General features: G+C 35.4%; 3 protein-coding genes across 3 annotated transcripts; 2 read left to right on the top strand and 1 right to left on the bottom strand.

Annotated features, from left to right (window-relative positions):
* The first annotated feature begins 1,120 nt into the window (after positions 1-1,120).
* LOC148587820 (uncharacterized) lies at positions 1,121-2,131 on the top strand. Its single transcript, XM_088512980.1, has one exon. The coding sequence runs from the start codon at positions 1,371-1,373 to the stop codon at positions 1,902-1,904; it is 534 nt and encodes a 177-aa protein (XP_088369106.1). The 5' UTR covers positions 1,121-1,370; the 3' UTR covers positions 1,905-2,131.
* A 3,211-nt stretch (positions 2,132-5,342) lies between these two features.
* On the top strand, positions 5,343-13,179 carry LOC132188411 (uncharacterized). Its single transcript, XM_059602856.2, has 16 exons — positions 5,343-5,642; positions 7,231-7,636; positions 7,717-7,839; positions 8,525-8,666; positions 8,762-9,054; positions 9,768-9,826; positions 10,045-10,139; positions 10,438-10,540; positions 10,652-10,746; positions 10,822-10,884; positions 11,193-11,268; positions 11,357-11,465; positions 11,727-11,839; positions 11,988-12,046; positions 12,438-12,546; positions 12,862-13,179. The coding sequence occupies exons 2-16, from the start codon at positions 7,246-7,248 to the stop codon at positions 12,994-12,996; spliced, it is 1,965 nt and encodes a 654-aa protein (XP_059458839.2). The 5' UTR covers positions 5,343-5,642; positions 7,231-7,245; the 3' UTR covers positions 12,997-13,179.
* A 1,378-nt stretch (positions 13,180-14,557) lies between these two features.
* Positions 14,558-17,728, bottom strand: LOC132190462 (receptor-like protein EIX2). Its single transcript, XM_059605456.2, has one exon. The coding sequence runs from the start codon at positions 17,643-17,645 to the stop codon at positions 14,691-14,693; it is 2,955 nt and encodes a 984-aa protein (XP_059461439.2). The 5' UTR covers positions 17,646-17,728; the 3' UTR covers positions 14,558-14,690.
* Positions 17,729-19,999: the final 2,271 nt, after the last annotated feature.

The following is a 19,999-nucleotide window of genomic DNA, read 5'->3' as shown; positions in this document are numbered from 1 at the left end:
TTGCAAGCCAAGATGAGGCTGAGAAAAACGGAAAGGGCGGCCGGAGATACGAGCAGAGAGTCAGAGACAGTCCTCTGGAGAAGAAAGACGTTCCTAATTTCCTATGGTTTCCTTTTGGCAGGTATTGCTTGTCGTCGATGTCGTATATTATTTCTCTGCTGCCAACTAGCGGGAGATACTTTGGATTAAATCGTCGTGGGCTATCAGAATAGATGATGCCTTGAGCAATTGCTCTATGCAAGAATATTGGGTAAAATTCAAATTCAATAATGCTTGACGTCAACAGCCAACAGGTATTCCTTAAGAACTAGATCTACTTTTTGGCTGTTCATGAGAGAACCAAGGAAGCAAGATCTGTATCAACTCACCAATAAATTTCCATCTGCTTATCGAGATCTCCTCTCTGCTCTCTGCACTTTGGTGCTCTCTTCCCACAACAAATCATTTTCAAATAACACCAACGTTCCGCTTAGAAAAATAAAAAATAAAAAAAATAGCACCAACTCTGCCGCCCTTTGGTGGTGGATGGAACTGAGCCCCGTGGCAGGGGCCTAAAAAATTTAAAATTTCCTCTAAAATTAATTATATATAGATTCTTGTATTTGAATCTTTTAAAATTAATTTCTAAAATTTTAGTTCCGATCACGTTCGCTTGGAGTGGTATGGCCGGCAATGGAGAGAGAAGTGTGAGAAAGATGCCATCGATGGATACCATTGGGGAAGAACAATAATATGTCCTTATGTGTAATCCTCAAGTAAAAAATATCTTGAATTCTTTGAATGACTTTAAAAATTATTATTAAATCAAAATTTAATAATAAATTTAAAATTCATTCTTATTTTAAGAGCACAAAATATATATATATATATATATATTATATATATATATATATAATTTAGCATTACTCTATAATTATTGAAGATATAAATTAAAAATTATTAGATGGTGTGATCGATCTGTCACATTCAGTACTGACCCCACCAAGAAAATTGTTGATAATAACAAGCGCATTAAGAGAGAGAAGAATCTGATGCTTACTGGCAACTTCCGCACCTTTGCTCCGAAGTTTACGCCACGTTACACCCATTTAATTATATCATTGACGGCATTGAATACGCAAAAGCGATGACGCGTTTTTAGGCTTGACTTGAACCACACATATTTCCAAGACAAAGTTTTCCTCCTTCCCAATCCAGTCTCATATATATCTAGATTATTCTACAACAAACCAGAAATTTCCCAGAAATTTCTCAGAAAATTACCAGTTTCTTCCCCCTCCCTCTGATCCTGTGTATTGCTGATCAGGAAATATATATGCATAGGAGATTGCACGAAGCGGGATCAATTAGGACGTCCTACAAGGAACTTCATGCAACAACATGGCAATTATGTGTCGACAGAGGAGCTCCAAAGTGACTACGACGAGCTCCTTGTCATCAACGAGAGACAAGAGAAGCTGGTTCAATACCATGAGAGTAGAGTCCAGAAGTTGACCACTGGATACCTCATCCTGCAAGGACTGTATCTTACAGCAATCTCTCAGAGATCGCCGTCGTCTCTCCAGTGTAAAAACTGGTGGGTGCCTTTTGGTATTTCCCTCTCCTCTTCCATAATTTACTTCATCACCTTCTTCGATGCGGTGAGCAAGTTTTACTGGACCCTTTATAGTCTAGACGTGAACCACATCGATCAGCAAAGCTTGTATGCAAGGTTAAGGGAAAGTAAAGATCATAAGGTCAAAAGTCGTCATAGTAAGATTCAAGTTGTCGAGGAGCTTAGTTATCAACGGAGCCCTGATCCTCTGCAGCTGTTTAAACGAAAGCTCTATATTACTGTCACCGTTTCGGCTTTGATTGCTATTGCTGCTATGGGCTTGTATGCCTGCCGATTCTTCTTGTGTTAAAAAGATGCACCCATACGTGGTTTTAATAGAATGATGGTAAGGCTCTTGAGCTTTTTAATTTTTATTTTTGTGTTTGATCGAGAGTTTTTTTATGTTATTTAAATATAAAAACTGTTTTGTATTTTGAAGTAAAATATCCTTAATATATATATAAGGATATTTTGTGTTTACAGTTTGTATTTTTGTAATAATTGATGGGCGCCAGGCCAGCAGCCCAACTTTGTTAAGTTTCCCATTTGCTATATATTTACGAATAATACAGTGCAATGTGCAATCGATGGTACACTGCAATTGTGCGGGTGAGAAAAAGTGTGTTACAGCAAATAAGCATGTGACAGCTCTCCCTGTTAAATTAATATTAAGCGGTTAAATTTATCTTTTGCTATTAGCTTTAGCTTTTGAGACAAGTAGTAATTTAACATGATATTAAAGCCAAAGTCACAAGATCGAACCTTGACTTCATAAAATCACCCCTCATTTAAATTAAATATTCTACGTGTTGAGCCAGTTTGAGCCACGTAATTGAGAGTATTAAAATAATAATTAAGCGATTAAATTTATCTCTTCCTATCAACTTAAACTTTTGAATTAGCCTCTCTAACAGCTGCTCTTCTTCACCAAGTGACAGCATTGAAGACCTCCAGATGTGTTAATTTATGTATACACCATATTGTTAAGTAGACTGCTACATATCAGATATTTGCAAGTATTTTTACTCATTATACCTTTAATCTCCTCTTTAATAATTAAAAGTGCAAAAAACTCGTCTATTGTAATCACTTTCCTTAATTGTGTAAATCTTCTCGGCAAACACTCTATAACCCATTCTCTTTCTTATATACAAGGAAAATTTAAAAATAAAAAAAAATAAAAAACCACAAAGCCGCATATAACAACTTTCTTATTGCTTCTCTAAACATTGGGCATGCTAAATTACTATCCAATTTGTATAAAACCAAAAGAGCTTCTCTATACATTATTAATGTATATAATTCTTGCTATAGTAGCCGATGCCAGCCAAAATTTGCCGATGTCAAAATCCCGGTGAAAGTAACCGTTGCCGGCTAAAAAATTGCCGATGTTCAAGTACGACCATAGTAGCCAATGCTGGCCAAGAGCCACCGAAGTTCAAGTTTCGGTCATAGTAACCGATATTCCAATTTAGGCCATAGAAGCCATTTCTCAACCTTTTGATGTTCAAGATCAAATCTCAACATACGTGATTTACCATTGGGTTTGCAGGGGCATATTGAGACAATAGTTACAATAACTCAAAAGGCAAAGAACTCAAGAGTTAAAAGTTAAAATAACTTAATAGACAAGAGTTACAAATAATAAATTAACTTCATTGTTATTAATGTAAAACTATAAAAGACTTATAATGTAAAACTATAAAAGACTTATAACGTTCATACTCTTTCTCTATAAATAGAGTATTGTACATAATAAAAAATATCGAAGAAAATGTAGCCATGTAAAGGCTTTGATATGTGACGTAGGTCATATGCCGAACTACTTTAATTTTCTTAATCTCTGTTCCTTGTTCTCATTTTTCTTATCTAAGTTGTAAGTTGTAACACCTATTCTTAAGAGGTGTTGGCATGTTAAGGTTTTGGGAGCAATAATTAATGGTGCTTAAATCCAATGAGAATAGGGTAAATTTGAATTGGCCAATTTTTTTTTTTTGGACATGTCTATATAAGGGGAGAGAAATTGAAAAAAAATATTTGATCTAGTGATATCTGCTTCATGAGGTATGATTTCTAACCGATTGAACTACTCATATGGACTTTTGTAATGGAACAAAGACAAAATCATACATCGGAAGGAACACCCCCCATCTTTCAAACCATGGATTGCCAAATCAACAAACTATGGGTTGAATAATAATCACTAATTGCCGCAAGTCATGGATCTTGAGGAAGTCGAGACAAACTTTGAGATGCAGATCTTCAACGAGAGGCAAGAAAAACAAGAGCACATGTATCTGACAATCTGCGGGCATATCAATATTTCAATATTGTATATGTAAATGTCAACTCGTTTTCTCGTCGCATTCATTACTTGCACGTTATATTGTTTGTTTAGGTCACCAACTTTATTTTATTTTATTTTTAAAATTATATCAGATTTCATTTGTTATATGTAAGTATAATAGTACTAAAATCAGTGAGACCTATTAAAAAACACAGAAAAAACTATCCAAGTTGAGTTAAACGTTAATTCTTTTTTATATTAGTGGTGTTAGGGTTACTACAATTTTTAGATTTGAATGTGCTGAATATATATACAAGAAGAATGAGTAGTTAATATAATAAAATAAAATTCAAATTTATTAACTTAAACTTTTGAACCTGGCTGAAAAATAAATCAGGCTAAGAGATTAGGCAGCCTACCCAAGTTGTCTTAGCAAACAAGGCCCATCCTTTAAACCATCAAGCCCTTGGAACACACTCTTTTGGGCTTTATGAGGTTTGGGTACTAGCTTGTGTGCAACAAGCTCTCAATGGAGAAAGTTCTTATTGGTACCCCAATTTGTCCATTGAAATCCATTTGTCTCTTGAATTCCTTGACTAGTTTCCAATTACCCAAAATGGACATCCTACTGACCAAGGATTGACATCTCCTCCAATTATTTAAAATTGAAAATTTTCATATTACGAAATTGTGGCACTTCATTTTAGATTTAATGGTCTATAAAATCATTTAAACCTCAGAAAAACAAAAATCAGCTTAAAATTAAAATTTAATGCCTCAGTTATACAAAAGCAACTGACATTTTATAGACCATTGAATTAAAAATGAAGGGTCACAATTTCGTAACATGAAATTCTCCAATTTTGAGTAATTGGAGAGGATCTCAATCCAAGAAAATTAAACTGTCGTTAAATGCTGATATATGATGGTCGTCATTTGTTTTCCTAGTATAACAATAACATAGTTCTGAAATCTCATGGTGCCTATTGCATTTGCATAGACAGAGTTGCCCTAATAATCACAGAAATCACCTTAATGGATAAGGTTAGGTTTGATTTTTTAATTTTAAAACGTGTAATTTGAAAATATGATTTTTAAAAATGCATTGGAAATAAATTAATGTTCAAGCTTTAAAATCATAAAGCTTGATTTTTAAAATCGCATATTTTTAAAAATACACCTTGACATAATTTTTTTTCTTCATGTTTTTAGACAATTTTTTTTTTTTTAAATGTATTTTTAAACAAGACACTTTTTATAATTTTATTTAAAAAAAATGTTTGTAATGTAAATTTTACATATTCAATGGTAAATTTTTTTTTTTAAAAAAATATATATTAGAAGTTAGAAAATGTTTGTCATTATGTTACTTTGTCTTACGGCGACCTCAGTCGCTCTCACAACCTGAGCGATCGTCTTCACAATTCGTAGACGATGAAAGAGAAGAGGTAAAGCTAAAAAAGGTAAAAAGGAAAAAGATAAAAAGGGCGATATTTCGGGTTTTGGTGAATCGGGATCGGGTAGTTGGGTAACGGCAGCACACAAAACAATAACCCTGCAAGGCTGCAACCACCGGCTTTCTTGACACTTCACAGTGCACATTAGCGGCGCATTATAGCCAAAGCCCCATAAACAATATAGGCGCCAAATCTCACTCGCACGCTTTTACTTCTCGGAGATTAAAATAATAATAAAAAAAAAGCCATAAAAATCCCTCTCTTCATATCTCTTCGAAACCCTAAATCCCCGCAATTCTATAAGGTACACTACTTACAATTCTCTTGCAATTCATTATCCTCTCTATCTCTCTGTACATATATGTTTTAGAAAATGTTAGCTTGAATTGATTTTCTTTTGACCTGAATAGATTCTGTTTGGTTCTTGACAACTATTGGAAAAATGATAAATTAAATCATTTTCCCGACAACGAAACCGATATAAGGGACTGGAATTAGTATCTGAGAGTGTGAATTTAACCTTTTGGTGCTTTTCAACTGGTTTCTTATTTTTGAGTGTTTGAGTTGTTCAAAAATGAACCGGAACTGTCCCACCTGTTTGCCTCTAAGTGGAATGGAAAATTTGATTATTTAAGTTTGATACAAAAAATAGTGACTTTTACGCTTTGAAGCGACTCTTGGGCATTTTCACTCACTTTCTTATATTTGTGTGCGTGTGTCTGAGCGTGTTTTGTGGTTGTAGGATTGGTATGTTGGATTGTCAATTTTAAATTTTAGGTCATCTGAGTTTGATTAATTTTGATGTCGGGGCTATGCAATTTGCTGCAAAAATGAATTGGAGCTACCCCTTTTGTATAGCCCTCTGTGGGAAATGTAAATTACTTGAAAATTTGAGTTGATAATTATTACTAGATGACAGTTTGTTTCCTGTCCTTATGACTTGATGTCACAAGAAGATGGCTATTTCCGAAATGGAAATGGAATGCTGAACAGCTAACTGATGATTGTGATATAAAGTGTTGGGAACAACCATCATATATGTGATTGAATTTAAGAATTTACAAGTGCTGATAGCCCACATATATAAGCAAGTTGGATGTGTTTGAGTTGTTGAAAGATGGCCCAATTAACTAGTAACTATCAACTTTAACATTTGTCCTATTCTTTTACAATGTCAGCTGCTTTGAATTCATGCATGATCCTCACTGCACCTTGCTTCACTCCTCTTTTCACACCTGTCCAATTTCTAGGATAGCATCTTAAGATGCTCAATATCTTACTTCCCACAAATATCTTAGTTTCTATCTTTTTATGTGAGTAACATGTTCTGGTTGTACATATAAGGGTTGTGAATGTCATTGTGGTCCAGGACACCCATTTTGAGTTTAAGCTCTGGTGCATTACCATTTTGATATTTGGGTCTGTGTATTGTTTGAATGTACATTTAATTTGTCATCATAGTAATGCTGTTATTGCTGTTGCTGTCATTGTCATCTTTGTCACTACCTTCATCATTATCATCAATGGCTTCTTTTTTATTTTTTAAATAAATATTTTAGTAGTTAGAAGGTTAAACTTTTTAAAACTTCATCAATGTACATTTTGGTCACTTTTGTTGTTGCTGATATCTTCTTTAATTACATTTGTATTCAGTTTATTTATTTATTTTTTATTTTTTATAAGTTGCCAAAACTGCTCGAGTCAGATACAAACTAATTGGAATGATAAACTTAAATAATTCATCAATATTTTTCTAGTGAGCATAGCAATGCACTATTAGGTAATTTCGTATATAGGAATACACCTGCTGATTTATGCATATCATATTTATGATTATGTGGTTGGTGAGATGTGCATAATAAAGTTTGCTGAAGGGTTCTTTATCATTGAAGGTGTAGCAGAACAAGATGGAAAACATGCAGTACGCTGAGGAGCTCGTGAGGGAGTTTCTTGTCTTCAGAGGATTTACTAATACTCTACAAGCTTTTGAGGGTGAATTAGGCACAGATATTGGTAAAGGGTTTCAAGTAGATAAGATTTTAGATTTAATCTTCTCAGTATACGTACCCAAATTTCAAGCAGAAAAATTAGTTGGTCTGTTGAGCTTTTTCAAGAAGTGCTTTTCTTCCTCATCCGAAACTGTACTTGTTTCTACTTTGTCTAAATTGGAGGTCTCTATTTTACGATGCTACATTGCTCATGCCATACAATCAGGCAGAAGGGACAAAGTTGTGGAGTTGTTTGAGATGAATGGCAATGATTTGTTGCAGGGGGGCGAGGATTGGAATGCATGGTTTGGTGGGTTTCTCTTTTATTCACTCTATTGTCTCTAATGGACTATTGTTTCCTTGATTTATTCATTTGGGCATGTGATGCAGCCATTCCATATCTAAAGAACCCAAATTTGGATCCTGAATTTCGTATCTATTTCTCAAAAGAATGGTACGAGGCATTGCGTCTTTCTGTGAGGAACTTCTTTAGTGAGATCTTCAACGGAACTCATATCCTTCAGAAAATATAATTTGATTCTTTGGTTTCACCACCTCCCTTATGTTTCTGATGCAATCACAATTTTGATAGTTCCATATAGAAGCAGATTTATTTAGATGAATTTCAGCCTATCTCCTTAATGTTGTAAGTTCACCACCTCCCTCGGTTGGTGGTTGTTGTGGTAAGTCTTATTGTATCTTGATTAAGTTGCTCCGTTTAGACATACACACAACTCATATGACCTTTTATGAAAATGGTATAACTTGATTTTTGAACTTCAAAAGATATGCTATGTCCTACCATATTTTTGTCTCTATTATTTTATCTGCAGGAGTTATTAATTTTATGAAGGAATGGGTCAAAGTCTTTACAATTAAGGTGATTTCACGGCCTCAAGATTGTCTTCCTCACCCCTTTTAACAAAACTTTTATGGATTATGGAGTTTGGAGTGCTAAATGGAAATTCCAGTTATAAGATGAGCCTGTTTACTCTGAGGCTGTCTCTTTCCTCAATTGATTCACATGTTCTATGTCTCCCAAATTCTCTTTTCCTTCTGTCCCAAAGGATAAGCTCTTTTCTACTCTTTGATTTATTTCCACCAATAGTTACAGGATATCATCATTATATTGGTTGTTCTTTTTTAAGACTTTATTTCCAATTGAGTTTTGAGGAGAATATATCCTTAGCTTAACCACGCCTCCCTGCCGTATTAAAGATCAGTTCGGAAAAGAATACCACCAACCGCCTCAAAAAGGACATCAAGCAACTCAATCTTAAGTTATCACAACTTCAAGCTTTGCTGGAGGAAAAAGAGGCTCAGTTATGTCGGTTAAGGATGTAAGGATTGGTCTTTGTTATTTCCCTCATGACTAATGGTTATTGTGCACATAACTATTTTGATAGATATTGATGTATTTTCTTTCTGAACTCAGTCTTGCTTCATCAACTTTGGAAGAAAGCACAAGACTAACTAACCGTTCATCAAGTATTATTCATGTGGAAGATCCTCTTATATCGAGAGATGCTCAGGAAGCCTGTCCTCCTGCTACTCCACAATTGGTTCAAAAAGAGCTGGATCCAGATTTTGTTGCTGGACCTTACCAAGTTCAATCAGAGCTTACCATGTCCGAATATTTTTATGATTCAAATACTTCATCAAACCTTAATGTGGGAGATGGTGGAACAGGAGACACTAGTCAAATTTGGCAAGATGGCACCTGTTCTGGTATATTGCTTTTCTGTACAATTACTCTTCCATAAATTGAAGATGGTAAACAAGCCATGGATGTTTTGTATGAAAATGATAATACCATTGACATTCATTATGCGTGACATGTTGGGATTCCAAGAAGTGCCATGTTTATAAGATAGGTGTGCCAAAGATGAAGATATTGAAGTGCATTAGTGAAATGATATGACAAATGATGTCAGAAACCTGTAAATTTAAAACAATCTAGTAGTTCATCAGTGGAAAATAAGGACAGATCATGTCAGAAATTTGTGAATTTGAAGAAAAGTGTAGAAGCTAGTCAATATTTAATTCTTAATTAAATGTGTTTTTGTGTTGAAAAATTAAAAGCAGACCCATTGTCTGACCTATAATATCTAGAGAGTGTGGTGATAATAGTGGCAAGATGTGGCAATGTATGTAAATGTGTTTTTGTGTTGAAAAATAAAAATATGAATCAATGTAGATGTAATCTCCGGGAAGATTTATAGAGTTGACTGAACTTGTTACAGAGGCCATATATAATAGGAAATAGTGTTTGTTTTGATATGAGGAAACAGTCGACTTAATTTTTCAACTGTACACTATTGCAGGTCGTATTTTTTAAACTAGTTTCTGATTTTCTGTTTGTTATTTCAATTGGTCAATTGGTTGTGACTATATTTATGAATTCCGTGCTGTTTAAGTAATTAGTAAATTTGTTTTGGCAGAAAATGGCAGGGAAGGCCACGTAGAAGATGAATTTCCTGAAGTTAAAGTAGACTTTCAGGTAAAAGCTTCTAGAAATCGAGATATAAAAAAATATGAACTTTTACTCCCTACAGTTAAATCATTTCACGTCAGCTTGTTTTGCCTTCTAGATACACATTTAATTCCTTACCTGGAATTTTCTAGTTTATTTTTACTGGAATATCACTAAATTTTTTTACTTATAAAAAAAAAAAGAAAAAAGGAATATCACTAAATTTCAGAATACCATGGTTTCAGGAGACATTTTTGGGCCACACAAGTCCAATCAGCCGATGCTGCTTTTCTGCATCTGGGAACAATATAGCCAGTGCTTCTCTGGATGGCACAGTAAGGTACTTTTTTCTGGAATTAGGCGACCGAAAGAGATTAACTGTAAGCGGGGTGATGACTCCTAGTCCCCTATCAGTTGTGTACATTCAAATGCCTACGTGTGGGAATGGACTCAGAGGAGCCGGTTTAAAGAAAGAAAGTAAGAAAAAGAGGAGACAAAAGAAAAAACCTGTAGAACCATCCTGCCTAGGTTGTTGAGCATGCTATAGAGGGCTCCGGGGATCCCCCCCTGTTTAACTTCTTAATTATGTGCTGATTTCAAAATTAATCCCTAATCATTCTCCATTCATTTCAACAAAGGATATGGACGTATGACACTTCAACTCCAGCATCAAGAAATGCAACAATTTATTGTGGGGCAGAGATCATGTCACTTGACTGGGAGTCTAAGTCTGACCGCTTGGTATGTAAACCTTTTAGAGTAAATTCATGTATGGTTTGATATGGGAATGGTGGTGATTAAATGAGATTGGATATACATACTTTTAAGTTTTGTTGTTCTTTTTGACAAAAGCTTCTCATAGGCACTGCTGATGGAGGCATTAAAGCATGGAATGTTGATGCAAAGAGGGTTGTCTGTGATCTGAGCACAACTGAAGCATTTCCGAGGTTCCTCCTACATATATTATGCCTGTGTTTCTCTTCTTCATTGGTGCTTGCTCTTACATTTCTGTGGTGCTGCAGTGTCTTGGATCTGAAGTGCAGCCCTGTAGAGCCAATTTTTGTTTCTGCGGCAGCATCCAGAGGGTATTTTCTGCTAATAATATTAAGATTCCATATAGAAGTGAAATTCCAGATATTTGTCCTCTCTTTTAAACTTATATTAGACTGAAGTATGATGCTTGCATTGTGTTGTTGAAATGACTTTAGTTTTGGTTTAAACTATTCTTACATAGTTAGGGTGTTTCTTGAGGACATTGATCCCTGTCATATGTAATGTTCAGAAGATTGACCTAGGATTTGTTATTCTTTTCAATGTCTTCCATATGTATAAAATGAATTTGTGCTTCTTTCTATGGGTGCAAGAGACTAATATGGATTCATTTTCTTTCTAGGCACGGCTCAAGTTATATTGACAAATTGGGGTTTGCTTCGTTAACCGTATGGAACATGAAAATGTGGAAGGCTGTGGTATCTGCTGATTCATCTTAGTACCTCATATTTGCATGCAGTTGCTAGTTTTTATTTTATCCCGTAATGATCTTTGCCTTTCATGAAGACAGTCCTTCCACTTGGTAAAGATCCACCTGCAATTACTTCCCTATGCTTCAATCACAATGGGAAGATTTTAGCAGCTTCTGCTACCGATGGAATGATTCACATGTTTGGTATCCTTTTAACTATGTTAGGACCTGGTATCGTGGTCTACATTGTAATGGTTAACATATGTTGTTGCACATACTTGTTCAAAAATTCCTTTTCTGCTGAAGTGGCCCTTTTGAATGCAATTTTGGAGGTTTACTTTGTCCCTTGGCTAGAACAGTACCGTTGTCATTTGGGGAAAAGGAAAGGGTTCCAGTTATGCACAGCTGAGGGCGCCTACACTGACACAGCCATATAGATATGTGAAATCCCTTAACTAGCGAAAGACATGGCTGCTGGTTTGCAAATTACTGGGTGGCCTGCACATGATTCTGCTATAAACTCTATTCTTTTTGGGCCTGATGAGACAAGCATTTTTAGCTTGGGTTCAGATGGAAAGGCAAGTATATATTGATTTTGATGTAAAATTTAGTGAGAGTTTTGAAAATAATGCTCCTTTATTTTTTTCTTTGAAACTTAATGTAATTAGATGTTTTTGCTACCTTATATTAAGTGTAAACCTCACGGAATTAGTTTTGTGGTGTTAGATTTTCGAATGGAGCTTGCAAAATCAAGGTCACATCCTTTGGTCAAGAAACTGTAGTAGGTAAATGCATTGGTTGGCATTACTTTTTTAACAGTGAATATATTGGTTAAAACTCCCTGGACTGACTAAATTCCAACATTCAACTGTTATCATAGTTCTTGCAAAAAAGTGAGATTGATTAACTGCTTTCTATGTGCAAAATGATGTCATAACCAGTGTGTTGTAGGACTGGGGATTGTTATACCACCTATATGTCAAATTGAAGGATTGTCGACTGATGATGTATTCTTATACCATAGGGCTTCTTTGATGTCTTCCTATACCACTATCATTTTCCCTTTTATGTTTTTCTCCTATTTTATTGCTCTCTCTCTCTCTCTCTCTCTCTCTCTAGGTCATTAGAGTTTATAGAATGAAGCTTGATATATAACATGAGTTTTCAATTCTGTAGGTTTTGTGACCCTGAGAGCTCAAAAATTTGCAGACATGAAATGGCTTTAGATGCTAACGGGAGGAGACTATTGGTGACATCTGGTTCAGTAAGAGCACCCATATATCAGGTTTATCTGTTCCCCACCATGCCCCTCTCTCTCTTTCTCTCTCTCTCTCTCTCATGTGTAGACGCACGCGCTTGCGTGTACACTCAGAGACTGGTGCAGACACAGTTGGAGTGGTTTTCCCCTCAAGAAACCACTTGCTAATATATTCGTCTAGATCCATTTGTTTACTAGAGTTACAAAAGTAGACTTGAAGCCGTGCCGGTCATTTTGGTGGTCTGGAACATCCCTGGCAGGAAAATCCCTGCCTGTCAGGTTAATGTAGATACAGGTGGTGCTCCTGTTCTAATCGTAGTTATTGTTGTATTGACTCATCAGGTTCGTGGTCATAGAAATGGATTGAGAACTCTTCCACATAGTGCTGCTATAACAACTGTTGATTGGCATCCTACTTTGCCCATTTTCGTGACTGGATCAGCTGATAACTCGGTTCGAGTAACGTCTATTTTATAAAGGCCTCACTTCAGTGTCTTTATTCTTGGTCTGTTGGAGGTTGAACGAAGTTTTCTTAGTTGGTTTGACACTTGCATTCTGAGCAGGCTTTGTTGAATGGATGTTGTAATTCATTGAACAGGTTATTTGTAATGTATTAACCATTCATTTATATAATATCTTTTCAACTTCTTTTATTTGTAACTGCATGTGTGCTTCGCGTGTGAGTGATAGTGTGGTGCTGCGGTTCCATGCTAATATTTTTAAGGGCAAACTTCACTTTAGACCTTTGACCTATCACACGATTTGACATACCCTCCCTCGAACTTTGAAACCTTTCAATTTGGACTACTGAAGTTTTAATTGCAGTCAATTTGAATCCCTCCGTCAAATCGCGTGGTAGTTCAGGCGTCTAAAGTTAAGTTTTCCCTATTTTTAATATTCCCTACACATTTGCAATGTGATATGTGCAGATTTCATAGATGTTCTAATTTGTGCATTGGTATGTGTATAGTACCTTCAAAAAAAGGATTTGGATTCCCCCAATTGGGAAAAAATTGGAGATTCTCCAATTGTTAATTGTGACAATTTTAAATCCAATGGTCTATAAAATCATTTAAATCTCGGTAAAACAAAAGCTAGCATTTAATGCTTCGGTTATACCAAAGTAGCTGACATTCTATAGACCATTGGATTTAAAATGAAGGGCTGCGATTAACAATTAGAGAATCTCTAATTTTTTCCCAATTGGAGGGAATCTCAATCCTAAAAAAAGTGGGGTTGTACTTCATTCCCAAAACCTAGCGGCTCTTTCTCTCACCAAAGCGTTCCGCTCTCTATTGATATGATCTTTTGTTTGGAAGCAAACGTTAATAGATTTGTTCTTATTTTTGTTTTCGGTGCAAATTTAGGAATCAGTTATGTGAAAAAACTCAACTTTTTACTTTTTTTTTTTTTTTTGGTCTCATGAAATCCATGCTCAGTACAAATTCATATGCAAAAGAGGTGGCTCAAAGCATCCATAATTGCATGGGTTTTTTGAAATTTATGCTCTACATTTGAGTTGAATCCACTTCCAAACAAGGTTGAGGGAGGAAATCGGCTCTAGCATTTGAGGGAGGAAATCGGCTTTAGCATTTAAGGGAGGGTTTGGGCTGTGTATAGTAAGTTAAAAGAAGGGGGTTGTTTTTCTAGTAAATGGTGAGACCAGTAATTTATTATGTTGCGTTTGGTTGGGTTTACTAGAATTGTTTTCAACGGTTATTAGTGGAATGGAATGATCTTTAACCTTTAAGACTTATAGTACACAAAAATGTTGCTTTTAGATGAAAGTCCACAATGGCTTGTTAGGAGAACATTGGTAAGCTTAGAAAAATATAATTACGTAAGCAAGTATACAGGGAAAAAAAATAAAAAATGCACTCAAAATTTAAAATAAAAAAAATATATATAAAACTTTTCTTAAGTAGAGGCCAAAGTTAACAGCTTCAAAAAAAAAAAAAAAAAAAAAAAAACAACAATTCTTATTTGCTCAGAAGAAAAAAAAAAGAACAAAAAACAAAAAAAAAAAACCAACAATTATAATACCATAACAGTTTACAGAAGATAACCGACAACGAAACTTCAAGAATGAATTATTTGAAAGGAAGGGCAATTACTGAAAACAACATTTCTACCTTGACTAAAGGTTTTCTTGTTAGCACTGATCGAGTCCTTCACTTTCTCAGTAATTTGGCCATGCCGATAGCTATTGTTCCATAGAGCCAATCTCCTATTCTCTCAAGGTACTGGAAATAGGCATGCCTCCAAGAACTCTTCAATAGCAACGATCCACAAACACCCCAAAATCCAACAATGAATCCAAGTGCAATGGCACTATAAAACCATAAATGTTCGTGAGAGTTTGCATGTTCTTGATTATTGCCTTCTCCATCAATGCTGCTAGCTCGAGGACCATCTCCCGGACATCTTTTCAAAAGAGGCAAGCCACAAAGATCTTGGTTACCTATATATGCAGAAGTACTGAAACTTTGGAGTTGGGTACCTTTTGGGATTCTACCTGACAAGTTGTTGTCTGACAAAATCAAGTCGCTTAGGAAGCTCAAATCAACAAGGCTTGGCGGAATTATACCTGAAAGGTGATTTTTCGACAAGTCCAAAGACTCCAATCTCTCCATGTCACCAATATTATGAGGGATAATGCCGGTCAACAAGTTTCTAGATAGATTTAATCCAATTAATCCCGAGAGACTTGTTATTTCTTTTGGAATTTCACCTTTCAATTTGTTGCTCGAAAGATCGATAAGTTTTACTAGTCCAAGAGTTTTACTATACTCGAGATATTTTTCTTTGAAAGCCACCATTAAATTGTCCATGTAGGTGGACCTATACCCAGAGTTGATGGTCACCCAAGCAATGTAATCATGAGAAATGCTTACTTTTGAGCTTTGCGTTTGAGCCATGACAGTGAAGTTATTGAGGCATTTCGGTATAGTCCCTCTAATATCGTTGTGAGAGAGGTCCAAAATTTGGAGAGAAGTTAGATGACATAATTGCAACGGTATGTGACCAATGAACAAGTTTGATGCCAAACGAAGAACAATCAAATTTGGTAGGCTTGTGCCTATCCATGCTGGAATCCTTCTGGAGAGTCTGTTTTCTCCAAGATCCAGTAGCTTCAACGAAGAGCAGTTTATCAATGACTTCGGCAATTCTCCGATAAAATTGTTGCTATGCAAATCCAATGTTTCTGGTCCAGAGCTATCAAGAGTACTATCACAGATGCCTCCAAAAGAATCGGGGATTCTTCCAAAGAAATGATTGTTTGCCAAACTAAACTTGCCAGAAAAAGTCTTATTCCTCCAACAATTAGGGAGTTCTCCAGATAACAAGTTATTCGAAAGATCAAAGTAACTACAATCTTTCATGGATGATCTATTTGTTTGGCATATGGATGTAATAGATCCTTGGAACTTGTTATTGGAGAGATTTAACAGGCTCCAATAAGAATGAAGTTGTGGCAATGGACCACTAAAGTTGTTATAACTCAAATCTGTTATATGATAATCAAAAAAGCTTGTTGAAAACCAATGAAGAGGTATGGTACCCTTGATATGGTTGTGGGACAGATTTAAGAGCTGTATATTGGAAGAAAGGTTCCAAAACCAGTTGGGGATAGTATCTGAAATTCCTACATCAGACATATCAAGCTCTGAAAAATTCTTTTGTGTTTGAAGCCATTGAGGAAACGCTGACCCCAACTTGCAAGAACTCAATCTTATGATATCTAGATGAAATGGTGGAACCCAATTTGAACTAAACTTCAATGACAAAGAATTAAAAGACAAGTGCAATTGATTTAAACTGGAAAGATTTGACAAGTGTGCTTCAGTGACATCGCCTTCTAAAGAATTTGAAGACACATCTAGAACTTGGAGCATAGAAAGTTCTCCCACACTTTTGGTTAAACTTCCATTTAACCGGTTGTTGGATAGACGCAACACTCTCAAGAAAGAGCAATTTGAAAGATCCAGTACCTCTCCACTTATATTATTGTATGACAAGTCTAATACTTGTAAGTTGTGAAGATTCTCCAAAGTTCGTGGCATCACCCCTCGAAGGTTGGTGTAAGAGAGGTCGAGATGAACAAGAGCTACCATATTCCCAAAAGCTCTTGGAATTGAACCTTCAAGGTTGTTTCCAGAGAGGTCGAGATGAACAAGAGCTACCATATTCCCAAAAGCTCTTGGAATTGAACCTTCAAGGTTGTTGTAATAGAGGTCGAGATGAACAAGAGCTACCATATTCCCAAAAGCTCTTGGAATTGAACCTTCAAGGTTGCTATCTCTAAGTTCAAGAGAGACAAGGCTATTGGTATATTTGAATAGCCATGGGAATACGGAGGAGTTGAGATGATTGTAAGAGAGATCAAGGAATGAAAGTGGTGAAGAAGAATTAGCATTGACAAGCACAGGAGGAATCGGCATGGAGAACTCACAATCACGTAGACTTAAGTCTAATAAAGAAGGGAGCATGTTGACCTTATCTGGCCAATTGACAACCTTGCTAAGGTTCACAAGACTCATATCTAAGTGCCTTAAAGAGGAGAGATTAAAGAGCCAGTCAAGATTGTGGTCCTCAATCTGCCCAGTGTTCCAACTGAGATCAAGAGAAGTCAAGCTTGTGAGATTTCCAAGCTGCTGTGGAATGGTTCCAACAAAGTAGTTGAGGGAAAGATTGAGATATTGTAATTTAGTGAGTGAACCAATGAACTCTGGGAGGATGGAGCTGAAACAATTGTCACTTAAGTCGAGGTAAGTCAAATGCTGCAAACCAAGTAATGAAGAGCTTATCTCACCAGTTAGACATTTGGGGGTTTCAGAGTACCGATAGTATCCCGGAAGATCAAGCTTGACAACATGAGCAGTTCGGTTGCTGCATTTAATTCCTTTCCAATCGCAACAATCTTCCTCCTGGCTGCCCCAAGAAGACAGCAGACCGTCATCATCTAGAAGGCCTCGTTTGAATTTGAGGAGTGCTTGTCTTTCTTCCTCTATGCATCTGACTTCTGAATTACGGAAATTCAAACCAAAACAAATTGAAGTTGCGGTACACAGGAGGAGGAGGAGGAGGCCAAGGAGAAGCAACAATGCAGCATAAGGGCCTCTCATTGTTTGACGCTCTTAAGTCTTTGGGAGTGGTGGTGGGTAAGAGGTGAAGCTGAGATAAAAAGAAGTTATAATCAGTAGATCGATGCAACTACTGCTGGTTTGGGTGTCCAAAGTAAACCATATGGATATTGTATTTATATTGCTATTGGCTACAATTATAATGTAACAGTGCCTTGAAAAGTCTAAAACAAACTTGCAAATTAAAGCAAACATCAATTATACAGAAACTTCGGGGAAGACTCGACAGTCAACTTGCAAATGGAAAAAACTTCCTGCTGGGATCGAGTAGGGACACAACTGAATGAAATGTTGGCAACAAGTTTCTCATCTTTTCTCGTTTTTCTTAAAAAAGAAAAAAAAAAAAAACTTAAACTCCCTTTCTTTCGCAAAAAATCCAAAATTCATTTCCTCTTTATATCACATCAATTAATTCTTATTACTATTTTAAGAAAACAAAAATGGAAAAAAATTAAACTCCTTTCTTCAAACAATTTTTCTAATATTTGTTAACAAGCTGTTTATTGGTCGTAACAAATGCGTCCAACTACCAAATTTGTACTTGGTTTTGCATGACTGAGGTTTGATGGCTTAGAGGGTAAGCCGATGCAAGCTGTGTTCTGGTGTGGTGGGTGATTGTGTTGTTGTGTAAGTGTTCCACGTGAACGCTAAAAAAAATAATAATTCATATCACTTTTAATAAAAAATTAAAGAAATTAAAAACTTCAAAAATTAATTAATAATTAATTAATTATTGTCAAATGCTTCCCAAAGAGAGAAGCCATGCACACGGCTAATAACCACCAATTAAATGAAATACAAATTGTCGAGGATGAGAACACTGGAGCATTAAAAGCATTATTTAAATTACATATTATATATGATCTCTCTGCAAATTTTTTGTCGTACATAGCATTGCCAATTGGAGTAGTACGTAGCAATTCCTGATATAGTAAGCAACGAGGTAAAAGAAAATCATTAGTCTGGAGACACTAGCTAGCTAGATGGACAGCTTCTTCATACAAAGTGAAACTTGGCATCCAGAATAAGTGTTTTGCCCTGTTGCCTTCATTGACAATCTGCTTCTTATTTGCATTGCTGCGCAGCAAATAAAAAAAAAAAAATGGCGAATGTTAGAGAAAAGTAAAAGGCAACAATAGTTTGAATACTCTGAAACACACAAACCCAGCGTGACATTAATTTAATGCAAAAGCAAGAGATTCCCACCTAGAAATTTCCGTCACAGTAAATAATATTTGTTGAGATCTCAGAAGGTATATTAGTGTGAAATCAGAAACTGTCAAGTATTCTTTACTTTGAAGAACACCCAATTATCAAATTGTAAGTGGATTTAAGATTTCTTCAAAATTGTAATGATTTACTTCCGTCCGAGTAATTTAATTTCAAGTTTTAGTCATTATATATATATATATGTTCAATTAACTTGAATGTTTTCATAGGAATAGAAAAAAATCATTACTATGGACTGCCCTTTAATTTAGGGATGCTTTGGGGCCACCCCAAATATTTTGGCGGAAATCACTTTCACGGCCTTGGGTGGTTGGGCAGAAGGTGGTGGCCGAATTATTCTTTAAATTGATGAAATCATTTCACTTTGTTTAACTAATTTAATTATTCATTAATTTATGAGTTGATAGCCGGTGCACAAATTAACAAAAATAAAAATAAAAATAAAAATACAAACTTACTTGACTGTCTTGGAGAAAAGAAAAGAAAGAAAAAACAACAAACTGTTACATCAACAATTAATCAACATTCTTTTCCTGTAGCCTTTTTTCCCTTATTCAATTAGAAAAAGAAAAGAAAAAGAAAAAAAAAAAAGATTTCATCAACATAATGTGTTATGGAGAAAAAAAAACAAAAAAAAGAATTCAATATTATGGTTTTAAGTTTGAGCTTAAAAAATCCATAAGCTTTTTTTTTTTTTTTTTTTTTTTTTTAATTTCAAAAAGGCATTATATTGTGAAATGCCTTTTTTATATAATCTTTTTAGGACCGGGTTTGATATTTTTGGGCTTAGAGCTTGGGTTTGGACTTATAGTCCATATAAATTTTTTAAGGGAAATGCTAGGTGTTCTCCTAATTGTGATGTGCCTTTTAAAATTATCGTTGAATTTGGGATTATCATTATTGACTTTTAATCTATTGGTGATTTTAAAAGCGACATCATTGTTGGGAGGACACCGAAAGAATACTAGAAGAACACCTAACATTTTTTATTTTTTAAAGCTTGAGCAGGGATTTGGGACTCCTCCCACCCGTCTTTGCCATCGGAATTAATTGAAGTGCCAATAATTTCATTATTTTCTTACAATTAATTGATACATGTAAGTATG

The sequence above is a fragment of the Corylus avellana genome, chromosome 2 (genome assembly GCF_965113065.1).
Source record: "Corylus avellana chromosome 2, dhCorAvel1.hap1.2, whole genome shotgun sequence".
In the NCBI taxonomy this organism is placed as follows: Eukaryota; Viridiplantae; Streptophyta; class Magnoliopsida; order Fagales; family Betulaceae; genus Corylus; species Corylus avellana.
The sequence above is the reverse complement of the archived record's forward strand: the minus strand, read 5'-3'. Positions and strand labels throughout refer to the sequence as shown.

What these genes read in the sequence shown, in the direction of transcription:
- LOC148587820 (XM_088512980.1), top strand. Translation starts at nt 1,371, where the DNA reads ATGCAACAACATGGCAATTATGTGTCGACAGAGGAGCTCCAAAGTGAC.
- LOC132188411 (XM_059602856.2), top strand. Translation starts at nt 7,246, where the DNA reads ATGGAAAACATGCAGTACGCTGAGGAGCTCGTGAGGGAGTTTCTTGTC. An exon ending in TCTCTGGATGGCACAGTAAG is followed by an intron (nt 10,140 to 10,437) that starts GTACTTTTTTCT and finishes ATTTCAACAAAG; the next exon opens with GATATGGACGTATGACACTT. An exon ending in ACAACTGAAGCATTTCCGAG is followed by an intron (nt 10,747 to 10,821) that starts GTTCCTCCTACA and finishes GTGGTGCTGCAG; the next exon opens with TGTCTTGGATCTGAAGTGCA.
- LOC132190462 (XM_059605456.2), bottom strand. Translation starts at nt 17,645, where the DNA reads ATGAGAGGCCCTTATGCTGCATTGTTGCTTCTCCTTGGCCTCCTCCTC.